The sequence below is a fragment of the Rhinichthys klamathensis genome, unplaced genomic scaffold (assembly GCF_029890125.1).
Source record: "Rhinichthys klamathensis goyatoka isolate OS25496 unplaced genomic scaffold, OSU_Roscu_1.1 h1tg000303l_1, whole genome shotgun sequence".
In the NCBI taxonomy this organism is placed as follows: Eukaryota; Metazoa; Chordata; class Actinopteri; order Cypriniformes; family Leuciscidae; genus Rhinichthys; species Rhinichthys klamathensis.
Genome location: NW_026606822.1, coordinates 1,527,726 through 1,549,503, shown reverse-complemented (window position 1 = coordinate 1,549,503; position 21,778 = coordinate 1,527,726). Strand labels below are relative to the sequence as shown.

The 21,778-nt window shown below is 35.9% G+C and overlaps 2 protein-coding genes across 2 annotated transcripts; both read left to right on the top strand.

The window, feature by feature from the left end:
• The first annotated feature begins 617 nt into the window (after nt 1–617).
• Nucleotides 618–13,844, top strand: ppp4r1l (protein phosphatase 4, regulatory subunit 1-like). The gene is made up of 20 exons (XM_056270490.1): nt 618–848; nt 1,595–1,639; nt 2,614–2,743; nt 3,492–3,598; nt 3,688–3,830; nt 4,205–4,351; nt 4,608–4,715; nt 5,796–5,861; nt 6,061–6,219; nt 6,497–6,621; nt 7,356–7,804; nt 7,893–8,110; nt 9,035–9,121; nt 9,334–9,519; nt 9,827–9,988; nt 10,544–10,644; nt 10,733–10,853; nt 11,568–11,702; nt 12,102–12,243; nt 13,409–13,844. The coding sequence occupies exons 1-20, from the start codon at nt 842–844 to the stop codon at nt 13,552–13,554; spliced, it is 2,784 nt and encodes a 927-aa protein (XP_056126465.1). The 5' UTR covers nt 618–841; the 3' UTR covers nt 13,555–13,844.
• A 5,308-nt stretch (nt 13,845–19,152) lies between these two features.
• rps26l (ribosomal protein S26, like) lies at nt 19,153–21,496 on the top strand. Its single transcript, XM_056270424.1, has 4 exons — nt 19,153–19,206; nt 19,523–19,700; nt 19,802–19,932; nt 21,395–21,496. The coding sequence occupies exons 1-4, from the start codon at nt 19,153–19,155 to the stop codon at nt 21,428–21,430; spliced, it is 399 nt and encodes a 132-aa protein (XP_056126399.1). The 3' UTR covers nt 21,431–21,496.
• The last annotated feature ends 282 nt before the right edge of the window (nt 21,497–21,778 follow it).

Sequence of the window (21,778 nt, the reverse complement as noted above, 5' to 3'; positions counted from 1 at the left end):
CGGTTGACGAGTCTAGTTATGGGAAGTCATTCCCGCAAATCGGTTCTTTCGAACGGTTCGTTTCATTGAACCGTTCAAAAACTGTTTTTGCAACGTAATTACGTCATAGCGTGGAAAAACATTTAAATAAAGCCAATAATAAAAAATAAAAAATCAACAAAAAACGTTTAAATAAAGCCCTATTGGCCATATAAAGGTACATATGGCTGCTTTTACACATTCTATTGTGTTTTAATATCAGTTTTAATTTATCGTAATTTCATGTAGGCTACCCAAGTTCATGATTATTTGGATGACTGTGCATTTTTACACTTCAGCAACTTTACAGATTAATACCTCCATCAATGTGGCTGGGTGAATCTTAATAACATATATTCAATATTAAATAAAATGTATAAAACATTTAAATTAATTATATACGTCATAGTAATACTTGTACTGCTTTCATGATCATTCGAATAAAAACGTGAATTGCCACTGAGAATAATTTTACTTGAAAATGATATTGTAATCCTGATTCAACGTTTTATAAACGAACCAGTCCAGTTTTGTGAACCGATACATCGGATTCACTCAAAAGATCCGACTCATATGAACAGTTCATTGACGAATCGGACGTCGCTAGACTAGTCACGTGATCGACATTGTCTTATTTTTTTTTCTCATCGAGCGTTCGGTTGAGCGATACAAATATTTACGATATTTTCGCGCGTAAAAGAGTTTTGTTTCGATGAATTTATCCCTGTTTTTTAAGTATTTGATCTTCATATAAATGCCGGGATTGAAATAAGAGCAGGAAATCTTTTGAGGAAGTGGAGTGACAGCCCCGCTGTAAATCAAGATGGCAGGTAACGTGCTTTAGTACATTTATTTAAAGCTTTATGGGGCGGTTTAAAGAGAATCGGCCCTGTTATCGCTGTTGACTGTAATGACGCGTAATGCCTTTTGAACATTTCTGGTGTATTTTAGAACAAAGGCCATGAGCCTAGTGAAATTTTAAGTGGATTAACACTAGTTGCGAGTTGTGGAGCTAGCAGGACATACTGGGATATTATAAAAGTAGCCTACTGTTATTAAGAACTTTTGCACAACAAGACAACACATGTTGTATTAAATACATGATGATGGAAAATATACTATACTTTTAAGTAAATACTTGAAGATAACATAGCTGAGTTGACAGGAGCTTGACTGTCAGTTTGTTAGCCAATCTGACCGGGGTCGTTTCCCGGATAACACGTTTTGTTCGCTGGTCACCTTTTGAAATGCATTAATAATGTGTCATAACATAAGACATGTTTGTATTTTATTGCAGACTCCAGTATAAAAAGTGTTTGACATACATAGTCGCCTGGTAAACGGGTATTTTGTTGTTGTCACCTGAGTTGACATTTTAGTGAGATAAGCTAACACTATGGTTTTATGGGTGCGTTTCTGGACTGAAAAGCCCCAAAATGCAAGTCTAGTTAGATGGCTGACTAGGTTGTGAGGCACAGCCCAACTTCTTGTGTAACGGTATCATGGCTAGAAACTGTCAGTTTATCTACTGTAGACTTGTCAGTCTTTAAACATAATGTTGTTTGTGTTTCCGCAGGTCTGTCTTTATATTTTGAAGACGGTCATGATGATATGGATGACTGTGAGTATACAGAACTCGTCAGCAACTTTACAGATCAACATCTCTCTATCAATGTGGCTGGGTGAATCTTAGAAAACCTCTCAAGAACATGTCTAGGTCATGTGTCACCCACAACCAAAATAAGAGGGGTTTTTTCCCCCTCTTAGTGCATTTTAGAATATTTACAATTTTGCAATTGTGACGTTATTTTCAATTAAAATTAAGCACATTTCCCCCTCAAAATCTTATTATAATGGCATATATATTAGTGCTGTCAAATCAATTAATCACATCTAACAAAAGTTTGCTTATATAATATATGTGTGTGTCGGTGCGTGTGTGTGTGTATATATATATAAATATATGCAAATGTGTATGTATAATGTAAACGTATATATATAAAAACACAAACTTTTATATTAGATGCGATTAATTGTGATTAATCGATATGACAGCACTGACATATATAAAATGTATGTACTTTCATAATTCTGATTTGAATTGAAAATTTAGTGCACAGTAAGAGAATTGTAATTAAAAAGTAATAGGAATTATACAAATAAAACCTTCATATTTTAATAAAAAATTAGCTTAATTGTCATGAAAATGTCAACAGCAAAACAAAAATCAACAACAAAAATCTTATTTAACTTATGTAAAAAAATTAATTGACCCAGTCATGCTTTTGAGATCTTTCCCGGTTGTTGTACACTATATAGTTGAAGTATAGTCAGTGTGATCTTTGCTGGCAGAAACAGATTGCATGTAATGAAATCCCTTTAACTGTTCTTGCTGTAAAATAAATAATTTCTCATTAAACAAATTCCCCTTTTTAATTAGATATGCTGTCACTCTGAATTTCTCTCTGTATTTTAAAGGGATTCCTGGTTTGAATGTAAAAGGTCTCACATTTGATGCCACCATGAGGCTGTGCCAACAAACTGGACATTAAATTATACTTGGTCATTAACGGTCTGTATGAATCTGTCTTGCAGTTGGATTCGATGACTATGGTTCAGAGTGTGATGGGATTCGGATAACAGCATTCCTGGATTCAGGCCAGGATAATCTCACCCCTCTGGGTCGGCTGGAGAAATATGCTTTCAGTGAAAACATTTTCAACAGGTGAGATGTCTTCAACTATGAGTCATGTTATGTTAGACGGATTTCAGGCTTTTTTTTCTTGTCATGCCATATTAACTGTTTATTTAGGAGTAGTATAAAATGTCCCTCTTGTACCTATCACTTGAATTTAAGTGAGATTTGATACCAAAAATACAACTTTTTATGGTACAATGGTGGAAAATACAATTTTCAATACACAATCATTTTTTTCTATATATCCTCATCATTTGTTAATAAACATGTATTCATTACTTTAATGAGCTCATTGTTTCTCCCTTAAATTAATACATTATTAGCTAACTGTGCGATTTGTAAATGTACATTTCTGAATCGCATTACTTTGACACAGTCACCTCTGATAACAGATCACTCTAAATTGGAACGTGGACATGCATTTTCTGTAAAGGTGCTTTGAAACAATAAGTATTGTGAAAATCTCTATACAAATAAATGTGAATTAAATTGAAAATAACTAAATAATTAATGGCAAAATTTAAATTTTTGGGTGACCTATCCCTTTAAGTGCTTAAAGCGAACCTGAGATGACGTTGGGTCCAAAATACTTGTAAGGAGCCAGGCATGTCATTGTAAAAGAACTTGGCTTAGACTTGGAAATGCTATAAACATTATTCTAGGATTAAAAACTGAGCTGTCATTTTTTTCCAAATAGTTTTGTGCTTATAAATTGTGAAGGCTCATGTCATGCGGCCTATTATGGTGTACTTGATAGCATGATGTTTATTTTCAGGCAAATTGTCGCTCGTGGATTGCTGGATGTGCTCCGGGAGTTCAGTGATAATGAAAATGACTTCATCAGCATCATGGAAACGGTTGCCAGGATGTCTGAGGATGGAGGTTTGTATGGCTTTTACCTGTATTTGACTTGTCTAGTGTGGTAGTAATAGGTACGTACGTAATGTCATAAATATATTGTGATGTTACAGAACCGACAGTGCGAGCAGAATTGATGGAGCAGGTACCAAACATTGCCATGTTCCTCCATGAAAATCGCCCCAATTTCCCAGAAGCCTTCTCACGGTACCTTGTTCCCATTGTGGTCCGGTATCTCACAGACCCTAACAACCAGGTAAGTTTCACTTGAAAAACTGGCTGTTCTTTGAGTTGTTCTTCTGAATAGAAGTAAGGTTGACAAACATCATGGCTTTTGAGTAGGAGTGCTTCAAGGTGGTCGACTAGTCTGACAACAACTGACTAGTAAGCAATGTTCCCATTATTATGCTTAATTTGTAGGGTTCCGTTTTTTTTAATGAAGACTTTGATAATTGTGTGTAGTATTTATTTGTTAAATATCTGTTATTTTCATATTAAAGGGTGTTGTTTGTTTAGGAATGCATCTGATTAGTATTGGAAAAAAGCCTAAAGCCTTATTATTCAGGGTTTCCTTAACACTAACTAATCGATTAGTCATTTAAGTCGGTTTTGTCTGTGCTTTTCCCTTAGGTGCGAAAGACGAGCCAGGCCGCTTTGCTGGTGCTAGTTGAACAGGGTCTGATGAGTAAGGCAGATATGGAGGGAAAGGTCTGCCCTGTGCTTCTCGAGCTCACTGAACCCAGTAGTGACGACGATTATAAGATCGAGGCTGTAGCGGTGAGTCCTTTGTGTCAAAGAGAATGCCACACTGATTACTGGCAGCGGATAATACGCATAGTAAAAATATGTAAACCATGAGCTTTCACAGGATTGAAGAGATTATATTTCCTGTCGTAACTTCATTCCGTCTGTGATGGAATGTGTATCTGTGTACTGTCTGCATGATACTGTTATGTTACTGTGCTAATTGTTTTATGGGGTTGGGATGAACTTTCATGTATTGATCTTGATGGTGGATAATGTTTTGTTGCAGATTATGTGCAAGTTGGTGACCATGTTGACTAAAGACACTGTGGAACACCTTTTATTGCTGCGCTTTTGTGAACTCTGCTGTGACGTCAGACTATTTCAAGTCCGCAAGGTAATACTCTCAAAATGTTCCATAATTCTTTAAAGAACTGTTTTATGAGATGTCTTTGCAATAATTTAGTTAAGAACAAAATATAAACAATAGATATGCAGAAGTCTATGTAAGTATTTGTCATTCTGTGATTTGTTAAATGTTAGTGGAACAGGTTTGTGTGTGTGTCTGTGAACTTCATATGTCACACATACACTAATAATCACCTTGGGATCAAAAGTAAATGCAAATATTATATATATATATAAAAGGCTGCATATATTTGATCTAAAGTACAGTAAAAGTGTGAAATTACAATTTAAAATAAGTGTTTTCTATTTTAATATATTTTAAAATACAATTTTGATGCAAAGCTGAATTTTCAGCATCATTACTCTAGTCACATGATCCTTCAGAAATTATTCTAATATGCTGATTTGGTGATCAAGAAACATTTATTTTTATTATCAATGTTAAAATCAGTTGTGCTGCTTAATATGTTTGTGGAAACTGTGATATATTTTTCTTTGAGGATTCTTTGACTAGAAAGTTCAAAAGTATCTTTTTTTAACATTATAAATGTGTTTACTTTCACTTTTTGTATTATCAATTTAATGCATCATTGCTGAATGAAAGTATTAATTTATTTAAAAAAGGAAGTCTTACTGACCCAATCTTTTGAACGGTAGTGTATTTCAGTATATTTCTCTTTTACAAAAGTGTGGAAATTCCAAGTCCATGCATGATTATATCAGTATCATGAGACAAACAAGTAACAATCCTGAGAACACAATGGATAGAAATGGCTTCTATGAACAATAAAGTTGTACTCTCGACAAAACAAGCTGATCAAAACAATGCTGCTTAATGTTGAATGTGTTTGTGACCTCTGTCTTTCAAATAACTGCAGTTATGAAGCTTAGGCCTATATTGTGTAGAAAAGGTTGTGAAAAATGTTAATCTACTTTTGAAACCCGTGCTGGGTTGGCAGAAAGCAATGCTGCTTGAGTTGCAGCAGGCTTCTGCTTACAACATAACAGAAGACTGAATTTGACCTCATTGCAAATGTCTAAACCCTCTATTTTTTCCCCTCACCACCAGGTCTGTGCCGCAAACTTCGGCGAGTTCTGTTCTATTGTTGGCCAGGAAGCCACAGAGAAACTACTGGTGAGACCTCTGCAGCTTTCCTTTTGTGCTTGTATTTATGACAATATTGCAGTCACAATGAATATGTTAATTATGTCTGAGTGCTAGACCCAAAAAATATCCTTAATCTTATAAAGCCTTAAAGTTTGTTTGGTCTTTGTTGAACTTTGTTTACACGACAAATGTGTTAACCAGCACTATCTCTTTGTTCTGACTTTAGATGCCGAAGTTTTTCGACCTTTGCTCGGACAGTCTGTGGGGTATCCGGAAAGCCTGTGCCGAGTGCTTCATGGTTGTTTCAAATTGCACTTCTCCAGAAGTGCGACGTACTAAATTGTCCCCCTTGTTCATCAACCTCATTAGTGATCAGTCACGCTGGGTAAGAGCACACACACACACACACACACACTGTTCTAACATGCTGTGACTCAGCATCTAATTCCTGTCCTCTCTGAAAGTAAACATGGTTATTTGATGTTTAGTATGCAGCTATGCGGAGTTGGACTTTGGACCTGTGAGATTTCTGACTTTCTGTTTTCCACTTATGTTAGACAATCTATTACATTTTAGAAATTAGATCTGGACAAAGAGGTATGGAGAATGGATGGATCTGTTTTTTAAAGGGAAGGGAACTTCTCTCTTTTTTTCCTTTTCAGGTACGCCAGGCTGCGTTCCAGTCTCTAGGTCGTTTCATCTCCACGTTTGCCAACCCTTCTATCACAGGATTGCATTTCTGTGAGGATGGAACCCTCTGCGAGATACCGAAGATCTCCTCAGAGAGGTAAGCGCACATGGTTTCTTCACTATGGTTGTGTTTGTAGGGAAAACAGCATAGGTTTGTTATTAACTAGTTGTTGTAGTTTATTATCAATCCACTTAACTGGAAGGTCTGTATAATTAGGCTTGTTTTTGGTTCACCTGAACCCTATTGGGCTGTTTTCTAGTTACTTCTTTAAATAGTTACATAATGTTCAAAAGGTAAAGGTCAGTGTGATTATTTTTTAATAAAAATGTATACTTTTACTTAGCAAGCTTGCATTAAGTTAGTGACAGTAAAGATTTACATTGTTACAAACAAAATCAAAAATTCAATCATCAATAATGGTTTCCACAAAAATACTAAGCAGCACAACGATTTAAAGATTGGTAAAAATTTGAAATGTTTCTTGAGCAGCAAATCAGCATATTAGAATAATTTCTGAAGGATCATGTGACAAATTCAGCTTTGCATCAAAGGAATAAATTACATTGTACAATATATTCAAATAGAAAACTGTTATTTTAAATTGTAATAATATTTCACAATATTACAGTTTTTACTGTATTTTTCATCAGATAAATGCAGCCTAGATGAACATAAGAAAAATATAGAAAAAAGAAGCATTTTTAAACATCTTACCGACCCCAAACTTTTGAACAGGAGTGTAGAGATCAAAGTCACTTTTTCATATTGAAATGTGTTTACAAAAGAAAATGACTGAATAAATTCTAAATGAACCCCTCTTGTCTTTGTAGCCACAGACAGGAAGTGACCACCAGCAATTCGAGTAACATCCGCAATGCCTCCATTAATGATTGTTCAGACAGTCTCATTCAGCCCCGTTCAGAGCAGCTACAATCCACCTCAGACACAGCAGTTCCACCATCACGTCCTCCAGAAGGCCACTCTTGTAGCACCAGCCAGAACCAGCCTGAATGCTCAACCCGTTCGTCCCACCAGAAGATGGACGACTGCACAATGTTCAACTCATTCAACTTCTGGAGACCCCCACTACCTGACATTACTCAAGACCTGCGGCTACTACAAGGAGAGAAAAGAGATGTGGTGAAAGAAAAAGAAGGGACCATGAGAGGGGGGAACGACAACTTGTCAAGTTTAGATGCACAAGGCCCAGCCACCAGCTCCCAGATCCAGAAAGTTTTGGACTGTCTTCAGCCCCACCTAGATGATCCTGATGTTCAAGGTGATTGTGAAAAGAGCTCATGTTCTTTTGCTCTTTTCCGAGTAGGGAATTGTAGTTATTCATTCCCCCGTTTGCTTTCCACTCGCAGCTCAAGTGAAGGTGTTGTCCGCTGCGCTGAAAGCTGCTCAGTTAGAGAGTCAAACAGAAGATGCTGATGAGTCTGTGTCAGAGAGTAATGGTTCCACAGGCTCCCCGACGTCTGATGAGCTCAGTGCCATGAGTGAACTCTCACTGACAGACACACAGATCTCAGACTCTCCCTCCACTTCACCTGTGCTGGTAGATGACTCTGAACACAGCAGTGAGGTGAGAGGACAACTTCATAGTTAATAAATGTCAAAGAAAAGAAAATTAATTTTAGCCTTTTAACAAGTATAACATTTTAAAAAGTCATCTATTACATTTTAACATTTAAAGTGGTATTACATTTAATTAATGTTATAACATTTTAAATCTTTTTTAAATGTTGGCATTATAATTGATATATTTTGTAATAATAATATTAATAAAAATAATGCAGGTTCATGTAATTTTATTAAAATACTCGATTACATTTTATTGTAAGGTGTTTTTGTTTCAGTGAAATTATACATTTAGGTATTGGTACCAGTTATATTAATTAAGTACATGTACTTTAGGGCTAGGATTAGGGTTTTGTTTAGAGTTAGTTGCATGTAATTATGCATCATTTATAGTTATTACTATAGTAACTACATGTAACATTTATCAAGGACACTTTAGAATAAAGTTACCAAATATTTAATCTTCAGACAGTCATATTATTAATAATAAATAAATGATTATTACATACTTTAAAAATGTAATGAATTTTTTTTAAATGTTACAACGATATATTTTTTTTTTTATAAGAAGAATAATAATTATTATTAATATTGTTAGAACTGTCCATAAATTATTTTTAATTCAATTAATTTTATATAAATATTTCCTGAGTAAAGCCTTCAAATGAAGAATCTACATTTTAGGCAGGAAAATACCAATATTCCATGTAATCTGTCAATTAATATGAGGTCATAACAATCATCAAAGGAGAATAATGTTGTTTTAAATGGTTTTGATGTTGCTTCCACTGTTTGGCATGGCATGACAAAACCCCTTCTGCAGTTTATGTAAATCGGTTTATGCAAATGTCATTAGAAGGAAGTGCTGGCAAAGTAACTACAGTAGAGAGTTAATTATACGTGCATTTGTGTGTGTGTGTGCATACAGGAATCAGACCTAATAGAAAATGTGGAGGAAGAAAAAGACACCAACTCACAAGTTAAAACATGCGAAGAGGAGAAGTCTAAAGTCCAGGTAATGTACTGCTCAGTAAATACTTGCATGTTTTACCATATAAAAATCTCATGGCTTTACATTGGCCTTAATTGTCAACTAGTTGTACAAATTGCATTCATTGATGAAAAGCACATCAAATGTACAAAGAAACTCTTTTTGTAAATAAACAAAAAAAATCTGACTGATCGAACTCTGCATTTTCCTAACACTCATTTTTTCTGTCGTCACAGAATGTAATTCCACAGCAGTTGCTGGATCAGTATCTGTCCATGACAGACCCCGCTCGAGCTCAGACCGTAGACACTGAGATCGCCAAACACTGTGCGTTCAGCCTGCCAGGTGTCGCCCTAACGCTGGGCAGACAGAACTGGCACTGCCTCAAAGACACGTACGAGACCCTTGCTACAGACGTACAGGTAAAACTTCCTCTTTATGCATTACTCGTCATGGGTGTTGTTGGAAAATCAAGGTTTAACAAAACTGTCAAAATGTTAGTACAGTACTGTTGCATGACCTTATATATTTAAAAAATAAATAATATATATGTTATATTATATACTATATATTTACTTATTATTAATTAAACAATATTTTCACTGTACCATACTCTGATGGATTATAGTTGTCTTTGTTTTGTAAATATGTAAGGTATGAGGTGTATAGCTTCGGTACTGTGAATGTGTTTTGCATTTGTCAAGTGAATTAACTTTGTATGTGTTACAGTGGAAGGTGCGGCGGACACTTGCGTTCTCTATCCACGAGTTGGCAGTGATTCTGGGGGATCAGCTGACAGCGGCTGACCTGGTGCCCATATTTAATGGCTTCCTCAAAGATCTTGATGAGGTGCGGATAGGAGTCCTCAAACACCTGTATGATTTCTTGAAGGTGAGAATATGAAATTTGAAAATGAACTAAGAAAATGTGTAGTTTATGCAAAGAGCTTTGAATTGTCCATACTGGAAAAAAATGCTTGTTTGAGAATAATAAATTGAGAGAATTTGTGCATTTCCTTCCCGCCTTTTTAGCTCCTTTTTTTTTTTAAGTTATACGTTTTGTTAGAGTTTGCTGATTTGTTAAATGCATTTCAAAAAGTTGAATTTAAAATTTTACAAGCATGTCATGGCTGTCCCAACCAGTGTTATTTTAGTATTGTTTAGTTAGTTTTTATTAATATTTTCAATTGGCTTTTATTTATTTCTATTTCTATATGGATTTAATCCATTTTTATTTCATTTTACTTTTATGAATTTAGAACTTCAACTTAAATGTATTTATTTTAGTTATTTGCCAAGGCAATAAAATCTTCGTTTATGTTTACATTTTGTCATCCAATATTTATATTCAATTTTATTTCAGCTTTATATTTCAGCAATAGTTTTTGTTAGTCAATGCCCCTAACAACACTGGCATCAACAGATCGTTCTGCTTTCTCTTTTGTAGCTTCTTCATGCCGAGAAGCGTCGGGAGTATCTGTATCAGCTGCAGGAGTTCATGGTGACGGACAACAGCCGAAATTGGAGATTCCGCTATGAGCTAGCTGAGTACGTACTACTTTGTTACACAAAGGTTTTTTTTGAAGCTCTCATTTGTGATCTCACTCTTGTGGCATTTGTCTGTCTGTGTATTTAGGCAGCTTATCCTGATCATTGAGTTGTACAGTCACAACGACATCTATGACTACCTCAGACAAATTGCACTTAACCTTTGCTCTGACAAAGTGTCTGAAGTGCGGTGGATCTCCTATAAACTGGTGAGTCAAGTTTCCTTCAGCTTGTTTCCAAAAATAGTGCAACATTACAATGCCTTATACTAGCTGTATTGTTTGAATTTGTGTTCTGATTTTAGCAACTCCACTGGACTGTTTTAAACCTGTTTATTGGCTTTTTAGATGATCTGCACATGTATTTAGTGCTTAAAAATGTTTTAAAGCGGACCTATTATGCTTATTTACATTTTCAACTTTCTTTAGTGTGTAATGTTGCTGTTTCAGCGTGAAAAAAGGTCTGCAAAGTTACAAAGCACAATGTCCCTCCAAAGGAAGTTATTCTCTATATCAGTGCGCACTGTTTCTGAATTCCCTAAAACGCATCAATTGTAGTCTTGGGAATGTATACATCACAATATCCCTCATTTAAATAATTCTCACCCAAGGCATGCGCAAAAGGGCGAGGCCTGGTTGAGTTGCGATAGTAGTTTAAACTTGCTGTTATGGTAAAGGCAGTGAGATTTCTGAAACAAGTGCGAAGTGGTTGACCAATCACAACCCACTGGTCCAGCGACCAATTAGACCAATTAGTGCTTTTCAGAAGGAGAGGCTTCACAGAAACTGGAACTAAACAAAGGTGCTGCAACAATCTGAAATATGTAAAAAAAATTATGTGTTTTTTTTTTGTTGTTGTTTTACATTTCGAGCATGAAAACCTATTCTAGTATTCTTTAAGATTTGTCTTGTGAATGTGTTTAGGTGGTGGTGATCCTGCAGAAGTTGTATTCCTGTGAAGCTCATGACCTGGGTCTGAATTACATTAATGAGCTCATTATGAGATTCTGCCACTGTCCCAAATGGGTCGGACGTCAGGCATTTGCATTCATTTGCCAGGTACATTTTACATCAAATTGTAGTTTCATGCAGTATTATCCAAAGGATTTACAGTCCCACCATCTTTATATAAATTCATGTGGTCCTGCAATATTTCTTAACTTCTTTTATTGCCATATTATTGCTGCTGTTAATTTCAACTTATAATAAATATGTTGCATAGAATAAGTTATTTCATGACATTGTGGGATGAATACATTTGAAATCAAGATACCACAATAATAGACTAGTGTGCAATTAAGTGTTAGTCAACCAGTCAGAATGAAGCTAATGACATTTTTATTTATTTATATAAAACCTGCTCTCTCTTTTTTTTTTTTTGTATAATATGCATCAGGCAAAATCTAAACCTCTAACAATGTGGAGAGCGATTGAGACATTTCCTTTGTTTCCATTCAGGCAATAGTGGAGGAGGACTGCATGCCCATGGACCAGTTTGCACAGCACCTTCTTCCCAGTCTGCTCAGCCTCTCATCAGATCCTGTGCCCAACGTGCGCGTACTGGTGGCCAAGGCGTTACGGCAGAGCGTGTTGGAAAAACGTAAGACAGAAACGCACACAATTTACAGACAAGTTAGAAGATGCGTGCATCACAGGATTTTTACATAGACTTATGTCTCCTTTATTAGGCCCTCCAAGGGTTACAATTAAATTCAAAGTTACTCTCTTTCGTCTGCCTGGATAATGGAACAAAAATATTAACGAGTAATATCCTGTATGAAGTGTATACTTATTTTTGTCCAATGAAATGCTTTCTAGAATTATAATGTCCAAAGTACAAGATGTAAGATGTCAAGTGTACTTTTTCCAGGCAGTGATATCAAATCCATTGACTTTTTATTTTATTTTTATATTTTTAATTTATTTGAACCTTATAGGCTAGTGACCATTTAACTAAGAAACTGTGACCTAAGTAAAATAGTGACCTATTATTAGCACAAAAGATCAAATATTTTGCTAAGTAACTTTTTAGTGTAAGTGTCAAAAGCTGCGTTTCCCTTACCCATCAAATTGCGCAAATTGCGAATTGAGAATACGCCCAATGGAAACACGTCAGTTTCACAAAAACTCGCATATGTCGTAAAAAAGTATTTACATTCGCATGAGGTGGTTTTTCAGGCAATTCGACAAAAATGAATATTTAGCAAAACTGCGATGGAAAGGTTTTTTTTGCATTTACAGGTCACCTGGTGTATGTAAACGTCAATCATTCTTCAGAGATGGTGCGGTATGTTTGGACAGAAGACGAAACCGAGTTCTTTATTCATAAAAGACAAAAGAATTTCGGGAATACTGGGTTCTTAACCACAAAGAAATGCCACAATTTATCAAGACCTCGAAGCAGATAGGAGGGAGAAACACCCAGAAACACCTCATATGCCGCTTTTATTAGGGGCTTTCCTTGCCATTAAAGCTTGAATAACATGCCTACGTCTCCTTCGATTAAAAATAATGGCTATTATGGTGGCTGCGATATATGTAAACCTACCAACATCCGTTGCCATGATTTTTGTAATAACATATCGTGAGAGGAAAAAATGATGTTTTAGTCACATAACATCGGTTAATGGGAACGCCGTCATTTCGTAATAGTTTTTTATCGGCATTTAGAAAATATCGCAAAATTGTGCAAATCTGTAATGGAAACCCGGCTACAGTTTAGGCATCAGTTCTGATCACCATCTCTGTGTGTGCTCTGATCTCAGCATACTTCAAGGACCCAGGCAGTGCTTATTCGGATGAGCTGGAAGAGGCTCTGTCCGAACTGAGGATGGACAAGGACAGGGACGTGCGGTTCTTTGCCACACTGGATCCCAACAGGAACGTCATGGACACAGCAGCGCTCATTTAGCACCTTTAGCTCAATCCGCACATGTGAACAAGCACCAGCAGGAAAAACACTAAACGGATTTGCAGACAAGTGTTTACAAATAGGAACTACTGACCAAGACCTTCACACACACAATGTATCCTTATCCTCTCCTAAAATGCTCCACATATGACAGTATATGCATATATTATGCATTTTCTGATTTCTACACAAAATGGGCCTCATTTATACATTTAAAAAAATCGACTTGTGTAGCTAAATTTCAAATTGGATACTTAAAATATGCAAATGTATGCATATTTATGGTAATACAACTAATAGAGCCGTGCAAAGATATTTTCCTCAGTGGTTTTTGCCATTTAGATGGTTAAATTGGGAGATTGCCTTGTCAAGCAATTAAAAATGAATGCAAAACTTTTCATACATGAGGCCCACGCAATCTCTCACTTACACATCCTCACTTTAAGCCCCTTCCTCCAGCACCCACACACACACACACAAACACACCCTCAAACACCGAACAACCATCTCACCTCTCTGAATGGTGCAAGATTTCTTTTGCACCTTTGTGGCAGCAGAAAGTATTTGGAGACACAAGACGCATCTTAAAGGCGGATCGTGTCGTTTCTTCTCAAAACCGTTCAGATGCAACCAGCTGCCCCTCCAAAGCTAACTGTACATTTGTAAGACTTTTTTTCCCCCCTCCATTTCCTTTTCTTGTGGATTTCTTAATACAAAAAGGACTAAGAAGACATAAGCAGACTGACAGTGAAGTGCTACTAACTCAGGGAGACCTGATATTCAGATTTTTTTAAAGCTGCAATGCCGCAAAATGGTATCGAGCTGAGGCTGAGTGAAACTGTGCTGCATTTACCAACCACCTGTTTACCTGACCCTCAGAATGCACCTGCATTGTTGTGGGAAACAGCGATTAGAAACAGCAAACAAGCGTCATCTCGAGTTATTGGAGCTCGGGAGACGAAAACCTCCCTCTTTTTGCTCAAACCTTTTGTAGCTCACAAGAATTTGCTTTTGTCTTTCAGTACTGATATTTTAATGTACACGTTTTTCTGTGTGTGTTTGAGTGAGATCCAGTTGTATGTAACCTATTTGTCTTCCCTGATTGGTGAAGAGCGGTTTTATACCTCGCTGTTTTATTAATGAAAGGGGCCAGTATTTTAGAGGGGTGTCAGGAGTAAACCAATGCTTTCCAAGCAACCTTTACAGCCACTAGATGACATTTAGACACTGTACAAGCAAAATTGTTAGACACGCCCAGTCTTTAGAATTATAGTAAGACATTAATGATGGTTATTGGTTAATTATGAGCTGGCCTGCAGAGGGCGCTGCTTGGTTGTCTGTGGAAAACAATGAAGCAAGCACACTGTTTAGTCACATTTGCACAAGTTAATCAAAGCACTCCACAATTCCCAAATTTGCTTTAAAGTAAATAAGCTACTACGTGCTCGAAGATGATATGGCGGACCATCCGTTTCATGGTTGTGCTGCTCTTGGCATGGGCGTACTTGCTTCTGGCTGCTGATCGGTTGTCGTTATGACTGTTTTAATGGTTTATATATTTCAATTGGGGGACCGGAGCCACATCAGCACGTGAGGGCAAACTTTGTCAAGAGCACTTTACTAATCATTAAGGGTTCAATGGAAAGTAAATTGCAGGCCCTTTTTTAATATATAAATAATAATAAATCTGCTGGACTGGATGAATCATGACGTATCAGTGGTTCAGATTTTTTTAATGAGGCAACTTTCTTGACCAAACTCAAGTGGTGCTCGGATCCAGTGCATTTATTCTCACAGATGTGTATATGGATTATGTTTATGGACTGTGTATATGGAATTGTTTTTAAAAAAAAGAAAAAGGTTTAGTCTAGTTCTGAAATACAGCCTGTGATTAAATTGATATGATTTTATTGACTATATCTACAGGATTCAAGGCCAGTCTTTCTTTTTTTTTCTTTTTTTTCTGTGGCGATACTTGGTTTGGAATTGTATAATGGGCGAAGTTGTTTTCCTTGTGTTCCCATGTGTGTTTGTGTGCATGCATCTGTGTGTCCTCTTTGTTTGTTTATTTTTTTCATATGCACCATGTTGATAGATTTCTATTTTGTTAGATTGTTATATTTTCCCCAATAAATTCTCCTGTTTGATTTACTGAGGCACTGACATCACTGATATGTCAACGAAACCACTTCATATGTCTGCATATTGCATATGTACTGATCCACTAGTTTTCTCATATTGTTACAATATTAAGATTCAAGATTTGATTTCCCCCCCATTGTATACTTCTCAATGTATCATGTTCAAAGATTTTATATCCTAACCTTTCAGGTTACAACATTTGTAATTTTTCTGTGCATCTCTTTTAAAAACAGTTTATGTATTGTTATTTTTAGTATTCGTTAATTAAAATAATATAAATTTGATATCATTTCTCAGTTGTGCCCTTTATTTTGAAGACGTTTCAGTTAAAACTCACCAAGTCGATTGATTCTTAAGCACTTTTCACAATAAGGAGCGTGTGTGCTCCAGTCAACATATTTCCAAGTCCTATAATTAAATTACATTTAATACATTTAATAGAGCAAAAAATCATAACAACTCTACCCCTGCTGGATTTTTGCGTAATACACCGATTAGTCTGATTATATTATAATAATAGTAGTTTTATATTGTGTATACATAATTAAGGCTGATTAATTCTTCTGGGACCCACGAATAGACTTTTGTCGACTGTAGAAGACATTATATTTTAGGCACAATTTTTCTGACACCACACATGTCTTAGTTTTAAGTCTGGATGTCCTGTAAAGTGCACATTCAGATACCAAATGTTTGAAGGTTTCACCATGACAACAGCTTCTCCTTGGTCTTTTAAAAATGGCTGACATTAATTTAGTGATCAGATTTAGCACTCTTATGGAAATATGATAATGTTTTGTTGTTATTTAAATCAGACTCATTTTCAAATAGTTTGTCATAAATCAACATCTCAGGAAAATGATATGGGTTACTAATCAATATATGACTTTCTGTTACAAAACACTGTAGTGGACACCAGTACTTAAATCATGTTTATCAGGCATTTTGGGAGACACAAGAAGTGAATATGGAAATAATATATATATATCAATATTCCTATGAAATATTAGGAAAATGTTGAATAATTATTACTCGCATTATTACACTTCTTTTTTTTTTTTTTATTACATGTTGCCCCTAGAACACATTAATATGCAAATTACATAATGTAGATACATTGTATTGAATGGGAATGGCATTTATGGCCAAGTAAAATGGTATATCAATTTATTCCGTTATATCTTTCATAACATAGTAGAGAATCATCATTGCACAAAACTTAAAAACTGATTTGTGAATATAACAAATCTCATTGTTTTTGCCTGTACGTGTCATTTCTTGTCATTCTATTTTTTAAGCAACTGAGTCCTGGTGTCCACTACAATGGACATTGCATAACATATGAATACAATATAATCTTTTTATTTCCCCCTTTCATTCATATATAATATATATTTCAATTTTAAGTATATATTCAAATTGTATACCTCAATTAAACGTTTATATTTCTAGCCTTGCAATGCATCACATAAAATCAGTATTTTCGTTCAGAAGACTTTTGTTGTGTAGCAGAGAAATGTTTTACTTCCGGTTAGCCTTTTCCGGTCCTCTTTCCTGCCTCCCGTTCAAGATGGTGAGACTTTAGTGTTCGCGATTGATCCGTGAATATGGTTTAGTATATGGAAACTCCTTTATATAGTCAAGAAAACTACGTGATCACCGAGTATAGTTAGTAACGTATCTGATTTCATGAAATACTGGCCACTATATCGGGATTATTAGACGGTTTAAGTTAGAAGTTTCTGGTGATGTTTAGCATGTGCCTTCCTCTTCAGTAGCACGCGGCATGGACAGGGCTGGTGTTGTGTGTGTATATAAAGCAAAATACTGACATTTAATTTATATTAAATATGCCATATTGCCATTAAGACTTCGATTTTAACTGTGTTATTGTCGATACGTTGCGTTACTTCCGTAACTTATATTTACGAAGACGCTGCAGCCTGTCAGTAAGTTACTTTGGTGTAAACTGAAGATTGATGCAGCATCTACTGATGAATCCAGGACAGGCTTTCTAGGCTAACATAAAATGAGTAGATTGACACACTCGAATAATTTAGTAATTGTTTCCAATAATTAATTTTGATTTTTGCAAAAAGATCTCCACTGTTCTTTGGAAATATACAGATCACATAACGTTACCATAATGGAAAACCATCAGGAAATAGCGATTTCACATTTAGAAAATTTGAGTTTAAAAGTAAAAAATGAAAAGAAAAAAAGGTCTCTTTGTGGTTACTTTAGTAATAGAAATCCTGAGAATAATTTTTTTGGAAATTTGAAACTGGTCATTTCCTGATATTTCAAAGATTTCCAATTCTATCAGAAGAACCACATACAGATCTCAAATTTTGAGTTGGATATCATTTTAATTTTTAGAGATTCCGCTTATCGATTATGGGTCTTGTTGATTCCCAGTTTCAATTCCAATTTGGTATTAAAAAATTAAAGTCAAAACATGTTTATTCTGTGTTTTTGCAAAACATTATTTTGCAACTGAAACAAAACAGAAACAACTAATAAACTAGATAGGCCATGAGACGGGACCCCAAGTTTGGGCTACCGGTACCATTTTGAGGGATTACATTTCTTTTGATTTTCATGAAGGTGCACATCTCTAGTGTTGGAAAATGTGTGATAGCATCCGATCCATGGTAGCTTTCATTAGAAATCAACACTTATATCATCCTACCTCAAGATAAGGTGTTTAGTGACTACAAGAGAGAAAAATGTATTTTAAAAAAATTATAAATTTTTTATTATTAAAATTTAAAAAAATATATAAAAATGTGTAAAAAAAAAAAAAATTATGACAATGTATAAAATTTAAATAAAATTTAAAATTTATTTAAAGATAAATTTATTTATTCTTTTTCTTGACATATGTTTGAAAATCGTCCTCCGTAACCAAAAACTACCTTGAATCTAATGCTATCACACATTTTTCAAATACAGGGTCATATACCTACACAAAAATCACCATGCGGTTTAATCCCTCAAAATGGTACCAATCAACCCTCTGTCTCACGGCCTAAGACTAATTTAAATGTCAAAATGTCTTACTAAAGACAAGTACACGGCCAGTAATAGAATAACAAATAAGCAATAGCACAGATAAATACAACTGAAGAACAAAGTTCAGAAATTCGAATCAAATGTAAAATAACACTGCATAGTTTTCTTTTTATAAATAAAATATAGATTAATCCTTATTCAAGTTACAAAAGTTATTCAGTCAAGATCAGTGAGTGATTTTTCCTTTTTCTTTGATTAATGTTAACACAGACAGCAGCAGGTTTATAAGGCTGCTGTCCCTTTAAGACTGAATGCGTTTTCTTTCTTCATCCGTTGACATTTACTTCTGGCTGTGTTTGCGAGGATATTTTGAAACAAATTTGTGTGTATTAAAGCACAAGAAGACATGAAAGAGTACTCGATTCAGTATCTGTGCACTATATGAGAGGCGGCTTCTGTGTACGCGCTCTGAATCTGCCCAGCACAGAAAACAGTGTACGAGTGCCGAATTTCGCATCTTCTTTCATTTGATTTATTTAAAGCCCCATTAAAATGCGCACACAGGAATCGATAAGCAGAATCAAAATTTTATAACAAGTATCAGATCCCAGAATTGGTTTTCAAGTCCCAACCCTACTCGTGTGTGTGTGTATAGAAAGAGAGAGGGCAAAGTAGAATTTTTATAAAATAAAATTTAAATAGCTTGAGCCTAAAATACATGGTAGTTCATTGGTCAGAAAATGTAGGATGTTTAATTGAATTATGTTCTATACTATTTTAATTATCAATTATTTCCATTTTCAAATGCTAGACTAAGAAGAGAAGGAACAACGGACGTGCAAAGAAGGGCCGTGGCCATGTCCAGCCCATCCGCTGCACCAACTGTGCCCGCTGTGTTCCCAAGGACAAGGCCATCAAGAAGTTTGTCATCAGGAACATTGTGGAGGCTGCTGCTGTGAGGGACATCTCAGAAGCTAGTGTGTTTGACTGTAAGTGTCTGCTTTAACAACCAAAACATTGACCAATTCTCATTAGTATGCCTTTCCAGATTAAAATAGTGGTTGTCTGTTTTCCGCTCTTCCTTTTGTAGCATATGTATTGCCCAAGCTCTACGTGAAGCTGCATTACTGTGTTAGCTGTGCCATCCACAGCAAGGTGGTGAGAAACAGATCCCGGGAGGCCCGCAAGGACCGAACACCACCTCCCCGCTTCAGGCCTGGCGTAAGTGCCTTGAAATTCTGTAGCTGACTCATCTTAATTACTCCTTTAAAGGTAGGGTAGGCAATTCCAGAGAGGCTAGCAATAGCAAGCTAGCTTTGAAAACATGAGACTCCACCCTCCCTTCAGAGCGTCTCCAAAGCCACACCTCCTTCAAAACACATGAACACACACAACAGAATCTGCAAAGTCTCACGAGACGAGAGAAGCCGTTAAAGGGATAGTTCACCCAAAAATTAAAATTATGTCATTAATGACTCACCCTCATGTCGTTCCAAGCCCGTGAGACCTCTGTTCATCTTCGGAACACAGTTTAAGATATTTTAGATTTAGTCGGCGAGCTTTCTGTCCCTCCATTGTAAATGTATGTACGGTATACTGTCCTTGTCCAGAAAGAAAATAAAGACATCATCAAAGTAGTCCATGTGACATTAGTTAGAATGTTTTGAAGCATCGAAAATACATTTTGGTCCAAAAATAACAAAAACTAGGACTTTATTCAGCATTGTATTGTCTTCCGGTTCTGTTGTGGATCTGCATTCACTGCATTCTGCACAGATCTGCATTCAGATCTGCTGACGTGTGTCTGGTGCGCCCGAGCTTCGTTTACAGTCTGAGGGAGACGCACGCTGTAAACAAAACAACCTTCGCAAACATGTCTAAGGGTTTCGACACAGAGGAAGACTGTTTTTTTGCCCAGACATATTTATTTGAACCCGAATACACGGACGCACCAGACACACGTCATCAGCGTCACTGAAACGGATTGACAACAGAACCGGAAGACAATACAATGCTGAATAAAGTCGTAGTTTTTGTTATTTTTGGACCAAAATGTATGCTTCAAAACATTCTACGTAACGTAACCCACTGATGTCACATGGACTACTTTGATGATGTCTTTATTTCCTTTCTGGACAAGGACAGTATACCGTACATACATTTTCAATGGAGGGACAGAAAGCTCTCCGACTAAATCTAAAATATCTTAAACTGTGTTCCGAAGATGAACAAAGGTCTTACGGGCTTGGAACGACATGAGGGTGAGTCATTAATGACATAATTTTCATTTTTGGGTGAACTAACCCTTTAAATGATCTCATTTCGACATGGCATGAACGCAGCATAAGCTCGTTGTTTTGGTTCAAGAGGAACTGTAAAGTAAGGTGAAGTAAAGTATGTAAGGTGCCTGCTGTTTCTTTGTGGCACTCGGTGACGCTAGACCATATGCAATGATTGGATGAACATTTTGGGTCCTGAGACTCCCACAGAAGACATATGAATATCTTTTAATATTTAGACCACTTTTATTGTTGATTGCTATCAGGATGTGAAGAGACACAAATTGCCTACCCTACCTTTAAGTTTAAGTAACAGCTGTAGTATGTTAGTAAAGTTACAATGCTTGTATTGTTGTTACTTTTATGTGGATCTCAGCATTTTCTTTTGTCTTTTTATCCTGCAGGGTCCTCCTCCCAGAGCTCCTCCGAAGCCCATGTGAAGCAAGTCAACTGTCATATTCTGTGCATTGTTTTGCAGAAAAATAAAAAAATATCTGAGACAGGTCCTAGGGTTTCTTTGTTTTGATTGTTGCTGCGAAGTTTGTTTGGAGCGCTAAATCCATAATTTTTCTCTCATATTCAATCTTAATTTTTTATTCTCTTTTATTATATACATATAATTATGTATTATGGTTAACATATCCCCGATATTATTTTACGTTAAAAAAATCTGAGCAGTTTTGATATTACCTGATTTTTGAACATCAACCACTAGCTCGTAGACTGCTAGCATAAATAGTTTTAAATGTATGTCAATGTTAAGGGTCAAAATTTGTGATGTCTTTTGG

Excerpts from the sequence above, each read along its gene's own strand:
- ppp4r1l (XM_056270490.1), top strand. Across the intron at positions 4,716-5,795 it reads GACTATTTCAAGTCCGCAAG|GTCTGTGCCGCAAACTTCGG; the intron begins GTAATACTCTCA and ends CCTCACCACCAG. Across the intron at positions 6,220-6,496 it reads TTAGTGATCAGTCACGCTGG|GTACGCCAGGCTGCGTTCCA; the intron begins GTAAGAGCACAC and ends TTTCCTTTTCAG.
- rps26l (XM_056270424.1), top strand. The coding sequence starts at position 19,153 with ATGAGAGGCGGCTTCTGTGTACGCGCTCTGAATCTGCCCAGCACAGAA. Across the intron at positions 19,207-19,522 it reads TGCCCAGCACAGAAAACAGT|ACTAAGAAGAGAAGGAACAA; the intron begins GTACGAGTGCCG and ends TTCAAATGCTAG. Across the intron at positions 19,933-21,394 it reads CTCCCCGCTTCAGGCCTGGC|GGTCCTCCTCCCAGAGCTCC; the intron begins GTAAGTGCCTTG and ends TTTATCCTGCAG.